Source organism: Plecotus auritus (assembly GCF_963455305.1).
Source record: "Plecotus auritus genome assembly, chromosome: 5".
Lineage (NCBI taxonomy): Eukaryota > Metazoa > Chordata > Mammalia > Chiroptera > Vespertilionidae > Plecotus > Plecotus auritus.
In genome coordinates, this window is record NC_137776.1 from 21,508,886 (window position 1) to 21,528,204 (window position 19,319).

Genomic DNA, 19,319 nt, shown 5'->3' on the forward strand with positions numbered 1-19,319 from the left:
TGATCTATAAAGATTCTGAAGTCAAGACTGGTGGGAGGGAGTGTATGAGTCAGGTCCATCAAGGAATGTGAGTAGGCAGTCAGCAGCCAACAACATCAAGAAGGGGATCCCACCTCCAGACCCCACAGAATAGTACATGATAGGAAAAGCAGCCACCACTTGAGACAGTCATGCAAGAAATAATATCTTCAGGAGACAGTTATGTTGCAATTAAGGGAAAATGAAAGTTATACTCAGAGAAGGGCTGCCAATGATGGACCATGAGGTCCAGAGGGCACAATAGAAGGGCTGGGAAGATGGGACTGGTTGAGCAAAACAGGAAAGGGATGATTGTCCATATTGTGAGGGTGGTCTTGGAGGTTGGGACTTGTGATGGTGAGTGAGGGATGATGATGATTAGGGATGAGGCACGATGGAAATTACAGCAATTGTAAATCTAGAGGTGGCTGCTCTGGCCCCTGCGGTTAAGCAATGACTCACAAGAGCAAACAGTACTGAGTCACTCCAGCCTCCTGATGTGAAGCAAAGAGACTGGATGGGAACACCTCAAAGCCTCTCCAACCTCCAACACACTGTGATCCTAGGAGGCAAGACTGCTACCCACTGTCACTCTTGTCTCCAGGATTCCAATGGCTCCTGCTTTTGCACTTTGTATAACAAGTCTTCAAGGGTTCATTGAAGGAGAAACAGTCTCCCTGTAGCCCAGTAGATCCTAATGTGTTGAGTATGTACCCCTTTGAGGATCTCATGGAAGCTAAGGACCATCTTCCTGGAAAAATAAAAACCAAACACACAAACTGTCCTTATAATTTTAGGGAGTTCATAAATCTTCAGCATACCACTGTGGACCCCTTGATCAGCCTGCCTGATTCTGGACAGGGAGGCTTGCTCTTTACTCAGAACCTTACTCTCACCCTCTCCCAATGTGCCAACTCTCATCACTTCTTTCAACCTTTTGAATACATGCCTGTGCACCCTTAGCACTATACCATTTATTTGTTCATTTACTCCATAAGCCTTGTTTGAACACTGCTATGCTCTTTCCCCTCGATCATAAGCCTCTGAGGACAGGAGGTACGATTGAGACTTGGGCAGCTAACACAGTTTCAGGAGACTGAAAAGCCTCAATGTTTATGGAGGAGACAGGGGCCTTAGGGACAGAGAAGCAGGATTTTTTGAAGCCCTAAACTAACTCTTTCCAATAAGAGCCACTACAGTTGATTCCTAATTAGCTTCCTGATCAGACAGTTTTACCCTGATTGAATAGGGTGGCTTAAAATTTTGGTCTGAATGCTGCCTTCTAATTATCTAACTGTCTAGTGTTCAGGAAGTAATTAAACCATTTTAATGGATAGGTGGCTGAAGGGGAGGAGGTGCACCTGTTTTTGTAGATAATGCTTGTTTGGCAAAAGTTGGAAGACCACAAACTATCTCATTCACACATACTCCCTAGCACTCCCTCTGCTTCCTGCTCTACAAACTACTTATTGGTTCCAGGGATAGCAGAATTTTTTAAAATAGGGGAAGATGAGAGAGAGAGAGAGAGAGAGAGAGAGAGAGAGAGAGAGAGAGAGAGAGACTGGAATTAGAATAGAAAGAAAGAAGGTGATTGGTGAAGGGAGGCAAAGAAGGAGCAGGAAAAAATGGAAAATTAGAGGGCATGATAATATTCAAAACCCAGTAAGTTTTGGTTGTGTCCTTTTTTGGGGTTTTCTATGTAATTTAACGGTTACCTGGTAACCACCTACAATGTGCCCTTGGGCTGTATTTGTGGGAAATCCAGTTCCAGAAGCATTGCTGCCTTTGTCTTTCTAGCATCGCTCTGCCTTTTTGGCCTCCTCTTCCTCACAAAACTGTAGGCTCCATAGGTTGTCAGAACCTTTCATTTGTCATCATAGCTCCCCCTGACCTCCAGCTTAAATGGTCCTTTGCTCAGCTCAGCCCATGAGGGGAGGTGGCCATTGTGAGTGGATGGCTCCCATGCCCTAGCTCATCACAGCAGTGTCAGGGAGTTCTTCTGGATGTGGCGTCCCCATCCTCCCTTGCTGAACCTTGGCCATTGGCTCTTGTGTCCACAGCAGTGAGATACAATTTAATTCCACTTGGTATTTCCTGAGTACCTACTATGTGCTTCTATGAACACTTGGTTCCCATCAGGCATGGAGTTAAGAGGCCAATGCTAACTGAGAAGTCTGTAGAGAAGCCTCTGGTTCCCTCTCTAATGCTAGAATCCCCCTCCCTACCCCCATCTCCTGCTGGTGTCCTCATTAAATGGCATAAAAGTTGCAGACAACTCTCCAACAATGCTTCTCAAACTTTGGCATACACCAGAATCAACCAGGGAGCTTGTAAAATAGACTCACAGGCCCCACCCCCAAAGAGTCTGACTCAGTAGGTCTGGGGTGAGGCCTAAGAATTTGCATTTCTAAGTAGCTCTCCGGCAATGCCAGTGCTGCCTGTGTGTGGACAGCACTGCCTATGACATGGTTCTTATCCTGGCCCACTACCTCATGGAAGGCTCTACATTTTAAATGAAAAAGGTAACTATAAGTAACTTAAAAAATACTTCCAGATGTGACAGACATGAAAATGCCAGACCACTGGAAAAACAGATTATTCCTCTCCTAGACCCAAAGACCTTTGGGCTCCACAATTTAAAGTCAACTTACCAATGGGCATGCATTGAACATTCAGAGCACTGTCACTTTACTAGCCTGTGGCTTTAGGTAATTACTTTTTTTCTGAGTTAATTGGGGCTGATACCCCTTTCTTATAGGGTTGTTATGAGATTAAACATGGTAATGAATCCTTCATGCTGATGCCTGGCACAGTGTGGGACACACATTTAACACTCAGTGCTACATGATGTTGGTTGTGGTGGGGCCAGGAGAGGTCACAGGATAGAAAGTGCCCACTCATATCTCTTCCTCCTTCATTGCCAGCCCCATCCCCAAACAGGAGCACATGTTCTTCCATCTCCTAACTGTCCTTCCTGAGCCTCAGTGTGAGTCATTGTTTATCGATGAGTAACATGCTGGAACTGAAAGGAGCTCTAGAGACCAACCAGCTCCACAGAAGTGGAGACAAGCCTTTGCACCTGCGTCTCCTCTCCCACTGACTCCACAGAAGTGGAGACAAGCCTTCACACCTGCATCTTCTCTCCCACAGCTGAGAGCCTTCAGTAGTCACCTGGAGGGATGTTCCCCTCCCCCTGCAGATTTACAGAAATTATGAGGCAAGACACCTTGGAAGCCCCACCGTTGCCAAACACTCACCTTCCAGATGCTACCCCTCAGGACCTGCACCAAAGAATTTACCAGGCAAGTGTGGGAAAGAAATCAATATAACCAGCTATCTGGGGTGGGTTCAGAAGCTGCTGCCAGGATAGGCCTCATTGGTAATGCCACTTGCCCAATATTCTCCAGAGGTACAGCTTTGCGTTTCTCACAAGTAGCCAGGCTGCACTTTTCAGGGCCTCCCTGAGGAATTGGCGAGATGTGGGCGCAGGGGCCCCATTTGGGCAGGCTCACCTTGGCTTGAATGCTTTGAGTCTTAGTTTGATGAATGCTTTAAGTCATCTGACTCTTTCAACAAAGACTCCAAGGAGAGAGGATGCTGAAAGCACTCAGTGAGGGCGAATGCAAAGCCACCTTCTGTTTCCATCTCTCAGTGCCCAGGGAGTGGTTGTCCCTTGGAAGTAGCTTCTGAAAGAATTCCCTTCTGAGCAGGGCCCTGCTGGGCCAGTTGACCTTGGTCAAGCTGTACAGAACATTTCTCAATGCATTGGCATGAGAACATTCAAGGCACTCGTACCCAGGTCACCGCAGAGACTTGTGAGAAGAACTTTGTTGGAAAATCATTGGGTGCTGAGGCTCTTTGATGTGACATAAGCTTAACTCAGTAGAACTGAGTAGGAAAGAAAAGTATCCTGGAGCCCCAAATTGAGATGCCCATCCCTGGAAGAATGTGTGAATTATGCCCTATGATACTGTGGATTTTTTTCTGTGGGGTTTCTTTAGGAGGAGCAGAGCTCTCACCATCTGGACACATACAGACAGAATTGCGTTTCTCGGCCATTCTGGATGGTTATCATGAAGGTGTTGGCAATGATGGTGATTGATGGTGATGACAGTCAATATTTATTGAATGCTTACTGTGTCTGTCACTCTAAAATGGCTTTGCAAATACAGTATACTTTTCATAGAAACCCTGTGAAGTTGGGAATATAATCTCTACTTCACAGAAGAGGAAAGTGAGCTCAGAGAGGATAAATGCCTTGTCCTAAGACACACAGCTTATATATGAAGTAGGACATAAACCTAGGTTTATCTGAAGCAGAACAGTGCCATGTGTCTGGGCTGCTTCATTCTCTGTGCTCAAGGTCAGGTACTTCCTCCAGAGAGAGTGCATCTATGGAGAAGATAATTTTTTTTGAAATTATATATGTGTATGTATATATAATTTCTATTTGAAGTCATAATAAGATGTGTTTTAATATATGTGTCACATTGTTATAACAGAGTGGTTAAGAATGTGGGATTTGTAATCAGATGAAACTGAGTTTTAGTTGCATGACCTTGGGTGATTTACCTCTTAGCCTCAGTTTTCACATCAAGAAAATGGACATTATGCCCTAGCCGCTTTGCTCAGTAGATAGAGCATTGGCCTGTGGACCGAAGGGTCCCAGGTTTGAGTCTGGTCAAGGGCACATACCTTGGTTGCAGGCTCCTCCTCGGCCCTGGCCCTGGCTGGCGCTCTTGCAGGAGGCAACCAATCAATGTGTTTCTCTCATTGATATTTCTCTCTGTCTTTCCCTCTCTCTTCCACTCTCTCTAAAAATCAATGGAAAAATATCCTCGGGTGAGGATTAAAAAGAAGAAGAAGAAAGAAAGAAAATGGGTATTATAATAGTAACTACATCATAGGATTGTAGGGAATAAACAAGATGATGCACATAAAGCACTCTTCACAGTGCTTGGTATATAATGAGTAATAAATATTAGTTATTATTTTATTACCAGTATTATTAAATAAGTATCACATAAGTTCATTTTAAAAGAATTACTATAAAGTTACAAAAGTAGTTTATTTATACAAACATGGCCAAGGTTAAGCAATGGGTATTGAGAGGAAAAGTATGTGGGTGTCCCTTATCTGTGCTCTCTTTTATTTTCCATTAGCTGGAGATAAAACTCAAGAGCCCTGTGAGACTGTGGAGCCACAAAATGGAAGGGGCATGGGTCCCTGAATCGCTGTGTGGAGGAGAACCTCCCACTGATCAGGAACTTCTATTGCATTAATCCACTGAAATTTGGTGGCTTATTTTTTAAGTGGGAGACACCCTTATTAAAATCACTCCAGTACTAGGTTAGAGGCCACATGAGAAAAGCAGATTAGGGCATGTTTTCATGTGGTCTCCAAAATGTATTAGCTGGTTTGAGCACCCACCTTATTTATCAGATTGGGCTATTTCTAGTCACAAAGTGCTGGCAACAAAGAGACATGCCACTCTGAGTCTGTTCCAAAGACTGTGCTGCAGGCACTGAAGACAGCTCTCAAGAGGTGTTCCTAAAATATTTTGAGCTTGTCAGCACAACTGGATTAAGTGAATTACCTCCCAAGGGGTCTCCTTTGAGAGGGACAGTGCTTACTTGGTGTGTCTGCTTCTAAATCAGTCATCTTCATCCTCCAAGTATCCCAAAGCTTAGCTATGGGGAGAGGTGGTCATGCATGGGAAGCCGTGAGGGGTGAGGGAGGGCATGCGTGAGATATGAGTTAATAGTAAATTCAGAAAATTGGACAAGTCACATGCAGATAATGAAACATAGACTGAGCCTCACTTGCTGGTTTACATGGTTGATGCCTATGGGTTGTTTGTCCTCCACGCCATTAATGAGACTCCCCCCAGCCACAGTTGTCAACCTCTGAGAATTATGATATCTTCTCACAATGGACATAATTTCAAATTCCTAGGATGTCAGACACAGAAGGACCTTGGAGGTTATCAGATTCAACCCTCTTATTTTACAGATGAGTTGACTGAGTTGTAGAAAAAGGAAGTAACTTGGTCTTAGAGGTAGGTAGTGGCCAATCTTGTTTTCAGACCTATATCTTTTATTTCCTAGTCTCTTCCATTGCATCAGGCTGCCTCCTCCATATTTTCAAAGTTTTCTAACCAGGGAATTAGAAGGTTTGACAGGCAGGTCATTTCTAGCCCAAAGGAGGGAAGAAAGGAAGAAGTCTTTGTGGAATACATGTATTTTAAGTTAATATGAATTAAAATTAAATTTGAAAATGTTTTCATAGTTCTGCTGCCACCACCCCCTGCCCGCTTGCTAAAAATCAGGATTTGAATTCCTATATTTTAGAGGGCAGGTAACAGGTATCTCTAAATCAAAGGAAACAACCTGAATAGACAGCACACAGAGAAAACTTTAACAAAAAAATTTTAAATAATTTTTTTAACCATATTCCGTTGTCTTAAAGATTTGGAGCAAGCTCAGAAATGTTGCTCTCCTTCCTTTTCCTTGACCCTGGTCTACCCACGAGTAAGAAACAAACATGGTAAGGATGAGGTCCTTATGTTTGCAAAGTTGACACTTTGATGGCCAATCTCTTGGGTCTCTGAAGAGAAAAAAAAAATGTGTTTGGTGCCAAAGACCTTAATTAATTTGCTCTTGTTAAATTCTAATAACTTGACCCACTGGAGCAGAGAACGTCCCATTTGTTTTCTGTGAGGCTCTGTCAGCTTCCCTGCTGGGGCAGACAGTGTCATTAGAGATGACGGAAGAGAGGCAGGTGGAGCGAGGACGTTCAATGTAATCAGATCTTCTCATTGAGGGGACACGCATGAGGGGACCTAAGACCTTCCCAAAGAAGCACTGCTCCAAATCACAGCAGATTCTCAATTACGTGAGGACACAGGGTCAGGTTCTCTAGGCTGTGATTGGATTCAGCAAACCTTTATTGAGTGCCTATGAGTGGAACCTACTCTGATCAGGTGCCTACTAGTCTGGCCACTGATAACTTAGGAGTGCCTCCTCCTTACATACTATCTTCTCCAGTCCTCTCAGCAACTCTAAAGATGGTGGTATTATTCTATTCCACAGGAAAGGAAAGGGAAACAGAGACTTCTGTGGGAAGCCTGGAAACTATGCCATGGTGGATCCTACACCCACTATTGTGAATCTTATTTCCTTCCTGAGCTATTATTTGGGGGCCAAGAGACTAGCCCTCAACAAGGATATGGATGTCCTGCAAGAACTCACCTGCAGAGGTAAGCCAGACCTGCCTGGTGGAGACCATAGTTCCATCCTACTTTCCTCTAAATCAGTGGTTCTCAACCTTTCTAATTCCATGACCCTTTAATACAGTTCCTCATGTTGTGGTGACCCCCAACCATAACATTATTTTCGTTGCTACTTCATAACTGTAATTTTGCTGCTGTTATGAATCAGAATGTAAATATCTGTGTTTTCCGATGGTCTTAGGCGACCCTGCTAGGGGTTCTCACCTGTGGGTTGTGGCCCACAGGTTGAGAACCGCTGCTGTAGAGCCTAAGACCATCGGAAAACACAGATATTTACATTACAATTCATAACAGTAGCAAAATTACAGTTATGAAGTAGCAATGAAAATAATTTTATGGTTGGAGGTCACCACAACATGAGGAACTGTATTAAAGGGTCGCGGCAGTAGAAAGGTTGAGAGCCACTGCTCTAAATGAATGTGGTGCCAGGTGTGCTCACTGGTAGTTCTGTGGGTCTGAATATCTAGTGGAGCCTAGAAATGAAGAACCTCTGGTAGATGTTGCAGGCTTCACCTGCTTCTCGCTTCCAGAGAGCCCCTAAAAAGCTGATACTCTGTAACCACTTATGCAGTGCTGTGTGTTTTTCCTCAACTGGCAAGCACACTGCAGAGCAGGAGAAGTGACACGTACTTGAACTTTATCCTCAAAACCACTATCATCACTACTGATCATCATCATCATCATCATCATCATCATCATCATCATCAAAATCACCATCGTCACAGCCACCATAAGAATCTATGCATTTCAACTACTGCCTGTCACCTCCCTCTCCCTTCTCCAGATCACATATTACTCCCTTTTTGATTTTACCTACCAGCATTTTCTCCCGTGGACAGCCTCTCCTAGAAAAACACTGAACGGCCCAGCCAGCTTGGCTCAGTGGTTGAGGGTCAACCTATGAACCAGGAGGTCATGGTTTGATTCCTGGTCAGGGCACATGCCCTGGTTGTGGGCTCAATCCCCAGTGGGGGGCATGCAGTAGGCAGCTGACCAATGATTCTCTCTCATCATTGATGTTTCTATCTCTCTCTCCCTCTCCCTTCCTCTCTGAAATTAATAAAAATATGTATTTTTTTAAAAAGCAAAACACAACTGAGAGTCCAACTCAGTCTAAGACAAATCCTTCAGTCTCAAAGTTTTACTGTCTGAAAAAATGGGAAGAATAATCCTTGCCCTGGGGGACATGCTCTGACACTGTTAGCTCCAGTATAGCCAACAAAATGATCGAACAGCCTCTGAGCAGGAGAGACCAGAGCACCAGGTAGGCCAGAGTAGGGGTGTTGGGTGGCTCAGAGCCACAGGGAGCAGGGCAGGCCTATTTGTGAGGGCTTTTCCTGTAAGTGGACACAGGTGTATCAAAGTGGCAGGTGGCATCTGCAGGTATCCCATAAGTGACCCCTGGGACTCCTCTACCTGATGTGAGAGGGCTAATAGAAGGAACATGGGTTCCACTCCCAGATGAGCAACCTTGAGCAGGTCACTTTCCTTCTCCAGGCCCAGCTCTCTCAACTGCAAAACAAGGGGTTGTGCTGGTTGATTGTACAATCTCCTCTATGTTCAATTATCTCAATCGTCAGACCTATGGAGCCCTGAGTGGTAAGTGGTATTTATGCTCCTCTCTCTCACCCACTCCCACCAGGGAAGGAGAAGTATATTTCCCTGCCCCACTACCTCTTTGATGGAAAGCTTGTTGGTGATTTGCATTGGCCAATGTCTGTGCGCAGAAGGAGCAATGTACCAGCACTGAGCAGAAGCTTTGAGAAGCATTGCACGTGTCAACCAGTCCTCCTGTGCTCCTGCACTTGGCTAGGAGAATACACTCCTGTAGTCCCTGCTCCTTTAGCCTGGGCCCAGCAGGAAGAGATGCTCAGAGCAGGCCCAAAGCCAATGCACAGTCAGAAGCTAAGCCCAGCCAAGTCCAGCAGAGCCACAGCCATCTTATAGTCCCATGAATGGAAAAATGAATGCTTGCAGTTGTAAGGCTCTGCAATTTTGGAGTTGTTTGTTACTGCAGCCAAAGCTGACTAATATACCACATGACAGGAAAGCATGTCTCATAGAAGCTCATATCAATGACAGATCAAAAACCTGCCTGAAGGAGAATGAAGGGCAGCTGGAGGGGCCTCTACAGGAAGACCCCTACATGCCAGAGCCCCACACCTCCATATGGAGACACAACTGGTTTTTGGCATCAACAAGGCCAGGCCTCAGCAGGAGTAGGAAGGGAGTTTTGTGTAAGAGGGAACTAAATTAGAATGCCTCAAGTCATATTGCTCCCATTAATGGTCCTCTTTCTTCCACTGCCCTCCAAACCCGGGTAGTCTGTTTATTTCACTGCCTACATGCCATAATTAACAGTCTCTTGAACTAGGGGTTGATGTGTTGGTTTCACTAGCACAGAGAGGCAGCAAGATGCTTAGACAAGTTTACAAGTTCCGGCATCACTAGTCGCTGGCTATTGTCATTAGTATGCAAGTATCCAACCTCTCTGGTTCTAATATTAAAGGATTCCAGAGAAACTCACATTAATATAATCCCAGCCAAATTCTAGTTAATAGATGTTTTTCTGCCAAACAAAGCCTTGTAGCATTTTTATATAATTCATAAGTGAATGCCCAGGGAAGACAGCTGGGGCGCTCTGATGCTCTGAGCGCTATGGCCTAGGGAAAATCTGAGAGTTCCAGGTCAGGATGTGCAGGCTTCCCATCACTCAGAAAACCAGGACCACTCCCCACTCCTCAGTCACTTGGACAAAGACTTCAGAGTTGACAGCCTATGTCATTTGTTGGGGGAAAAGACCCAGCCCTCCACCAACCAACCTAACAGGAGGTTAGAGAGGGGAACATAGATTTGGGAATGGGGTAAACAGGAACTCAAGAGATGGGTTTCCGACTTTTTTCTAAAACACTGATGCCTTTTAAACAGAATCATACCTGAAATGGAAACATGTAAATAGATAAAAGAACAGAAGCTCAGGGTGACACAGGGGTGAAGAGTCGGAGCCTGCCAGGGCAGCACTCCATTCCCCGCCTGAAGGCGGCTCCTGAGGCTGGGCATGGAAGCCCAGGGCTACACACAGTGTGAAAATAATTAGGCTAGAGCAGCCGTGGGCAAACTACGGCCCGCGGCCGGATCCAGCTGTTCTATCCGGTTCTCTTGCTCTCCCCTCCACTCCTTTACTTTGAATTTATATTAGTTCACACAAACACTCCATCCATGCTTTTGTTCCGGCCCTCCGGTCCAGTTTAAGAACCCATTGTGGCCCTCGAGTCAAAAAGTTTGCCCACCCCTGGACTAGAGAAATCTTGGGCATTGGAATCAGCTTATGGAAAGCTGGGAAAAGGAGGCAGGCATCTTCAATATTGGTTCTGGGCATTTTGCTGTGAAGAGAATGAAACTAAATGTGCAGGCAGCCCTGGTCTGGTTTGGCAGCCATGGGTACACAACAGAGAAGAGGCTTTCCTCATCCGGCCAGAGGCAGATAGACTGACTAACGGACTTTTCACAGATCTTCATAGTGGCAAGCCTCCTTATCTATCTTCAACCTGGCAAGACAGATATGCTTGGAAAGATTTAGATCTTCCTTCTCTTCGCTGCTTCCCACTTACCTCCCACTCACCTCCCAAATTTAAGCCACCAGCCCCTCCTGAGCTCACAGGTTTCAAAGCTGCTGCCTTCTCTGCTTTGACCTCCCAGAGGGTGTGGTTCTGAGGGATTTGTCTAACTCGCCATCATTTGGCTTCCCACTTCCCATGGAGATAGGCCCCGACTCACCAATGCATACCACGTCCATGAACCCATACATCCCATAGCAGATCTGGAAGAGGAGGTCTTGGCGCTGCCATTTTGCCGAGGGACTGAAGGTTGACCAGATGAGCCAAGAGATACTGGCGATGAGGAAGAGGGAACCCAGGATGGCGGCTGCAATCTGCACCTTCTCAATGACTGTCAGAGAGATGGCCTGCCACTGCAGGGCAGAGAATGAATGGTTGGTAGGTTAGCTGTTGCTCAGATACCTTCATCCCATTCCCATCCCTCTTCCTTTTGTCACCCCCAAACTCTCACCACTGGTTTAGGATTTAAACCAGGGCTTTTCACTAGTGAGGCAATGGATATTCTTGCAAGTTTTTGAGTTTTACATTGTGCTTTTTTGGTGGAAGAAACCTATATTACACCAAATGATCAAAAGTCATTGTAGGGGTGGGGTTCTGGGCAGACATGGCTGGGAAGGAAGGTCTTTGCAGTTGATTATGACACAGAGAAATGGGGAGGGGGAAGTGAAAATGCAGAGCTAATGTGGGTGGTGTTCAAGGCCCAGAATATTCTTTTCAGAGCAACACTGTTTCCTTTCACACCAATAGGTGCTGAGAGGACACAGACCTTTTTTACTTTTCTACAACACCTGGCATGCCATTTAATATACATGCTGGAGATTACCAATTCAACAGACTAGGAGAGGACCCAGGATGTGGAGGAGAGATAAGAAAAACAGTATAATCTACTGACTATATATGAACACTGAAGTTTCATTTTTTAAAAAAGAAAAAATATTATACTAATAGCAGTATTGATGCATGGGTTGAAGGCAAAGGTATGGGTGAGTTTCAGCTCTGAAATTCTGCTATTCTATGACAATCTAGGTAGCAGAGGCCTGAATGACCCTGGAGTTGGATTTTAGTGTGAGATTTATTCATGCTGTCACTCAACAAACATGTGCTGAGTATTCTCTATGTGCCAGCCACTCTTCTAGGAGCCAGAGACAAAGTGGTAAGCAAGAACATACAAGATGTCTGCTCTCATGGAGCTTACATTCTAGAAAACACAGACAACCAAATAATTTCTTACAAATGTAATTTATCAGGAGTAAGAAAGGGAGGTCCATGGCGCTGTGGAAATCTATAAATGGGGATTTGACCTCCCAGGAGAAGTGATGCTTGAATTGAGTAGGAGTTGACTAGAGAAAGAGAGGGGAGGGGGCTCCACTCCCAGGGAAGAATGTGTGCAAAGGCCCTGAGAGTATGAAAACCTGGAAGAAGACCAGAGTGAGTGGAGCAAAGAGAGCAGAGAGGTTGTGGGGTGAGACACTGGAAATACAAGAGGGGAAGACCATGTAGAATCTTGAAGGATACGCACAGATGTTTGTCTTTGTCCTAAGAGTATGATGCTTTTGAACAGTTTTAAGCAGGGAAGTTGGTCAATTTCACAAGGATTAGGCTTAGGAAGATGGAAGGAAGGACAATCTCCTGATCATAGGAAGTTGCATAACACCTTGCAGAGAAGACCCCCTAGGGCATTTCGGCCTGAACCTGAGGAAAGGCAGGGTACCCTCCACCTGCCAACAGCAAGCGCTCACTCTGTGTTCAATGACCGGGATGGGGGCACTGATTCTGGGTCCGGCCAGGACTGACCAATGGCCCCCAAGGAAGTGTAACCATTGGAAAACATGTCACTTGCTAATCTAGATGTAGGACATCCGCCTTTACATTTAATTATCCCATTACACATCATTGGGCCTTTAAATTTTCCACTGCTTCCTCCCGCCTAGGGTTACACATAACAAGGGAATTTTCCAGAAGTCTGTAACCCAAACCTACAGACAGTGCTCATATACAACAAATGCTTTTTCCAGGGCCTGTCCCACTGTCTGTGAAGAGGGTTCTTGACTGGGCTTTTTTGTTTCTATCATTAAGTCATCAATAACCTCCACCTTCTCCTGCTCCAGATTTAAAAAGTCCCAAAACCAAAGGCACGGAAAAGTTCCCTTAATTCCTAAAGCCCTTTCTGACCAGCCCCCAAGCCACCTGTGGAAACTAAGCAGGGCCCTAACTACAGTCTGAAGCATGAAGAAGGGGTGGGGTGGGGGCCATCATCAAGGCTGCCCTCCTGTCTGTCCCACGTGAGGCTCCCCAAGAGGTGCAGGAGCAGAAGCGCAAGCAGAAAGCAGAGAACAAGGTCTCAGAGAGGCTGGTGGGGAGGGGGCGGGGGGCGGGGGGGAGGGCTCCAGAGGCTCCAGGCTCTGCAGCCACCAGACCCAGAGCGAAATTCTGAATGCAAGATTCTCAAGCGCCGCCTGTTCTCCAACACAGGGAACGCACATGGGGCACTGAGTCTGGGCAGGTGACCCAGTTCTAGCCGAGCTCTGCCTGGACTTGCAGAGAGTGACCTAGGAGAAGTCAATATGTCATAAAGACTCTCAAGTTGCCCTTTTGTAAAAGTGGAAATAATCAGTCCTACTTCCTAGAATATTGTGAGGGTTAAATGAAATAACTTTCTGTGCTTCCTCATATGTTTCAGCAAAAATATAGTTATGCACGTTGAGGTGGGGGCTGCCTAAAGGTAAATGTACTCAGCAAACTCAGTGCTGTGCACTATAGGGTAGAGGTAAAGGGCCAGACTCAGGAGTTAGACTCCTTGGATGCAACCCTGCTCCACCAGGATGACCCTGGGCAGATTGCTGACCCCTCTGTGCCTCCACAGTCTCATCCGTAAATTGGGAATAATAACAGTACCCACTGCATTGGGTTGTTTTCAATATTAAATGAGATAATATACATGAATACTTAGAACAGTGGCTGGCCCCCAGTGAGCACCAACTGAACATGAATATAACTGCAGCTCAGGTGTGGCAGAAAGGGTAAGAAATAGCCATGAAGTCTTGAGACCACAGGGCCACCCCGAAACTCCTTTCTCAGTGGATCTTCTGCTAGAACCAGAGTTTGCAGAGGGTCACTGAGGTAACATACTGTCATGGCTGCCATTTCTCACCACTTTGGATGGGGCCTGGGAGAAACCTCCCCACAGTGAGCAGAGGTAGCCCCGAGCTACCATCCATTGCTCTGCTCACTGGTGGTGGGGCCTGCCCACTCTGTCCTGTACCGTGGGGGGTCTGCCTGGGTTGTGGGAGCAGAAGTTGTCCCACTGAGGCTCAGCAGGCAGCTGTCTCACACTTGGCTGGGCCCAAGGAGCTCAGGACACACAACTGGGACAATTTGGGCAACAACCACACAACACTGCTGCTAGTCCAAACAACTTCCTTCTGTGCTGTCTGGAAAAGGGAAGTGACACCACTGCACTTCCAAAAGCAACAGAATTACACTAGTAACTGAGCAGTAAATTAAAAGCTCAATTTTGTCAATTCTGCCATTTGTTTGCTGTACTTATGAGATTAAAATAACCTCCCGCCCCCCTGGAAAGTTATCCCTAAATGGTTTTTTGTCTTATGCGTCAAAGGCCAATGCCTGTTAGTGAGCCAAGGGGGCACTCATGGGGAGACTGGCAGGTTTGGACCCTGACCCTTCTTCAAGGCTGGAGTCAGCCGAGAAGGAAGGGGAGAGTTGAAGCACCGGGGTGTGGAATCAGCTGTCTCACGACACTGCTATTTTAAGACACTGCAAGATTTGAAACGAATGACTGAAGATGGAACAGCATGGGGGAGGCACCTCTTGTTCTAACCCCTTGTGCCACCATCAGGATGGCTGAGGTGCCTGGGGGTTTTAATGTCTCCTTCCAGAAAAAAATGGTCCCCTCCCGGTCTACACACACACACGTACTACACACACACACACACACACACACACACACACATACACACACACACACACACTCCTTCCTGGCAGTGCCCCATGTAAGCTGCATAGTGTCTAGAATAAAGTGCCCTGGACACTGCAGCTCCAGCTTTCCAGCTGCCTCTGCCCGCTGCATGCAGAGACTCCACCCCACCATTACCACCAAACCAGCACCATCAGGGAGGAGAGTGAAGCCACTGTGCAGATGCTCAGGTTCCCACCCTCACTAGCCTACTGGCTAACTGATGATGTGGCAGCCTAACTGGCTGACCATGTGTATGTGGAGGTATTTTCAGAAGCCAAGACTCTCTACATGCGCGTGCCTCGGAGGGAGAGCTGCTCGAGTTGGAGGATTTATGAGGTGGTGCAGGGCCTGCCGGCTCCTCTGGGATGATGGATGTGTCAGGGCAGGGTGGGGGGATGGGGTGGAGGACCCCTCAGTTCTTATAGGTCCAGCCCTGTCTAAATCTGCTTGGTAGACCCCACCCCCAGCCCTGCCCCTCCCTGCCCTTGCCCTTCACAGTAGCCTCTCCCCTTTTCTTCCTTCCTTATTTTTTTAAAAATGTATTTTTATCAATTTCAGAGAGGAAGGGAGAGGGAGAGAGAGATAGAAACATCAATGATGAGAGAGAATCATTGGTCGGTTGCCTCCTGCACACCCCCTACTGGGGATCGAGCCCGCAACCTGTGCATGTGCCCTTGACCAGAATTAAACCTGGGACCCTTCAGTCTGCAGGCCGATACTCTATCCACTGAGCCAAACCAGCTAGGGCTCTTCCTTCCTTATTGCCCGTTCTTCACTTTCCCTCTGCCTCCGTCTCCTGTCTCTTCTCCATTCTTCTCTGGTCCCTGTCACACAAGTGTGATTTGCGGGTCAGCAGCATCCATTCCACACCATCAACCAATAGCTTATCAGAAATGCAGAATATCAGGCCCCATCCCAGACTCCTGAATCATGTCTGCATTTTGACAAGATTCCAGGTGAACTGCATGTACATTAAAGGGTGGAAAGTGCCATTGAATCTCCTTTCTCGTTCTTTTCTCTTTTCTTGCGCTTAGCTTTATCTCAGTCTTTCTCCTCACCCCTCCCACCCTATGTCTTTTTCTCATTCTGCTCTCTTCTGTCCTCTGGTCTTCCTTCCTTTCTTCCTTTCTTCTCTCTTCTTCTTCCTCCCTCCCTTCTTTCTTCCTTGTACTGTCCTTTCCTTTCTGCTTTCATCCATCCCTCCATCCGTCCATCCATCATCTATCCATCCATCTGTCCACCACTCTCTTATTCTCTTTTCCATCTGACTCTGCCCTTCTTTCCTTCTATATCTATTTTTCTCTCTTTGCCTCATTCCTTTCTCCTCTTCTTGCTGAGGCTTAAAAAAATAAGCAAAAGTTCTTTCATTTCCTCCTGCCCAAATGCCATCTGTGATCTTGCACACCTAGCCCACCTCATTTCTTTTCTCCAAACTGCCCTAACTCTAAGGTGAAGGCAGGGGGTGTGGGAAGCCCTGGTCCCAACACCACAGTGCCCCTAGCCAGCGGGAAGCCCCCGGTGTTACCTGCAGAGGATTCTTTGTGCTTATGGCAATGACGTGGTACTTGTAGTAGCACAGCTCACAGCTCCAGCAGCCCCGCTCGCTGATCCACTTGATGAGGCAAGGCTGGTGGGTACACTTGACGGAGCCATCGCAGCGGCACGGGCTCAGCAGCTCCCCCTGCAGGACGAGAGGCACAGGGTGGTGAGGCCCAGAATTTGGCTGGCAGGCAGGTGGGCGGGCAAGTGGGCAGGTGGTAGGCTGAGTAGCCAAGACCACGCCACTGAAACCAAACCACAGCCTTTGTTGGAAGGCACCAGACCCCACAGAGGGCACCTGGGCTCCACCTCCCCACCGTGGGAGCCAGGCAACTTCAATGGCGTATTAGCCTCCGTGCTGCCTGAGTCCTCGTGTTGCTTTGAAAATGAGTGAGTTGATTTCTATGGAAGCCTTCTGCCATCCAAAGGGGGGTCATACCCTGGTACCCCTCACAGGGACAGTATATTATTCACCTTTGTATCCTTAGCACCCAGTACAGTGCCTGAAACAGACACTATCCAGCTTTGGCAGGGGCATGCATACATGTCTGTTTGATGGACAAGAGGCTTTGTTCCTCTAGGACATGGCCAGCTCTAGCTCCGGGTGGGCAGCAGTGGCACCTGGAAGAGGGGTAGAAATCCTTGGTATGGAGTAGCTGCTGTGTGTTTCTGGGAAGGAGATAGAAGGGGGTGGGGTGGAAAGAGGTGCTGGGTGAGAAACAAAAGCCCTTATTATTCATGGCAGCATTTCCTAGGCTCATTTATTCTAAAAGGACGAACTGGGTTTGATTAATCGGTTGTTAAGCAGCCATGTCAAATTGCCGATCAGGTAAGAGACATTACTCCCAGCCCCCGAAAATGGTGCCAGCCGACAGTGAAGGCTACACCCCTTGCTCCCCAAGCAGCAGCCACAAAGCAAGAGAGCTGGGCCACCCCTGAGAACAAGGCCTGGGCCCTCTGTTGTGGCTCTGTATGTGGGACCCCCAGGGCTCACTGGAGTCACCCCCCTCAACCCAGCCTCAACATACTTATGTGAGAAGGGAGGGCATGACCTTCCCAGTGCCACATGTGGGGCCAAGAGGTCAATGGTGTGCTGCTTCCCTGAAGCTCCCGGTCCCCCACTCTCCCTTAGGACTGTGCAACCCAAAAGGCAGAATAGGGACTTTTTGGGCACTACAAACAGTGGAAAGCAAGGACACCAAAACTGTTAGAAAAGGTTAACTTTGACGGAGGAAGCAATCCCGAATTTTACCAAATAAATAAATAAATCTGCAAAGAAGCTATTTTAACCTTGGCATTTATGCAAGTTTTATTTCGTATATTTTTATGTATATTGGGAGGAAAGCCATATTTTTTTGTGTGTTTAGGGCTCTAAGAGGCCTTAACCTGGACACTTCACCATCTCCAACTGGCCATGCCTGTGTTTCCCAAGAACAGAAGTGGAAATGAGCCAGCAGCCCGACGGATTCAGGTTAGACTTGATATTCTTTGCAAGAAACTCTGTTAGAGACTAAATGGTGGAACATGGAAACTGAAGTGGTGAGCCCAGCCGGCGTGGCTCAGTGGTTGAGCATCAACCTATGAACTAGGAGATTGTGGTTCTATTCCCAGTCAGGGCACATGCCCGGGTTGCGGGCTCGATCCCCAGTGTGGGGCGTGCAGGAGGCAGTTGATCAGGGATTCTCTCTCATCATTGCTGTTTCTATCTCTCTCTCCCTCTCCCTTCCCCTTTGAAATAAGTAAAAATATTTTTAAAAGAAAGAAACTGAGGTGGTGAACATCTCTCAATGTAAGAGGGACCTCTATCGAAGAGAATGGGAAGTGACCAACCCAAGGTCACCTAGCCAGCCGTGGCATGGCCAGGATGTGAAGCCAGGTCTCTCTGACATCATCATACTCTGCGTTTCCCACCACACTCCTCTGTGTGCCATCCCTCCCACACCTGGGCCCTTTGGTCTCTTCTCTGGTTTCTCCTTTCCAGACCCCACCCCTTCCTGGCCCAGCTGAGGCCCCACCACCAGGATACAGACTTGTTTCCTCTCCCACATCATCACCCACAGTTTGGCACTTAATTATTCTCTAATTGTTTCCTCTGGGGTTGGGGCTGCTCCTGCAAACCCCATAGAACTGGACACACTGACTGGACGGGCACCAGGCTGTGAGAGGGGACCAGTCCCTGAGGTTCAAGCCTTTTGGCTGGGGGGATTATTATGATCTTGTCCTCTGAGCTCAGCAAACTCCACAGATCAAAGGGGCTTAGTAAATGGGAAGGGCACCACACACTTCCCTGTTGATCTGCTTGGAGCTCTGGGGCTCAGGGACTGTCCTGGGAATGACTAAGGTGAGAAAAATCAGTTCTTCTCTAACCCTCAGGCCCCACATGCAGGATGGGGTGGGGGGGACATAGTGTTGGGAGATAGGAGATAGACTTCTTAGGTTTGAATGCCTCTTTGCCACTTACTGGCTGTACAAACTTGGGCAAATTTCTTAACCTCTCTGAGGCAGCATTTCCTCATCTTTGCATTGTGGGCAGCTCTTACCTTCTTCTTCTTCTTCTTTTTTTTTTTTAATATATTTTATTGATATTTTACAGAGAGGAAGGGAGAGGGATAGAGAGCTAGAAACATCGATGAGAGAGAAACATCGATCAGCTGCCTCCTGCACACCTCCCACTGGGGATGTGCCCGCAACCAAGGTACATGCCCTCGACCGGAATCGAACCCGGGACCCTTCAGTCCGCAGGCCGACGCTCTATCCACTGAGCCAAACCGGTTTCGGCAGCTCTTACCTTCTTAAGAGTGGCTGTAAGGATTGAGTGAGATCAAACTCACAAAATGCTGGGCACAGTGCCTGGCACAAGTAAGACCTCTTGTGAAAA

At 47.1% G+C, this 19,319-nt stretch overlaps 1 protein-coding gene across 1 annotated transcript in view; it reads right to left on the minus strand.

Moving 5' to 3' along the window:
* Positions 1-19,319, minus strand: part of MARCHF4 (membrane associated ring-CH-type finger 4) — a 76,831-nt gene that overhangs the window by 6,010 nt on the left and 51,502 nt on the right. The window contains exons 2-3 of the mRNA XM_080671284.1: positions 16,428-16,583; positions 11,087-11,279 (exon numbers count right to left, since the gene is read on the minus strand). Of these exons, the coding sequence (XP_080527410.1) occupies positions 11,087-11,279; positions 16,428-16,583 (349 nt within the window). The remainder of the gene's footprint in view (positions 1-11,086; positions 11,280-16,427; positions 16,584-19,319) is intronic.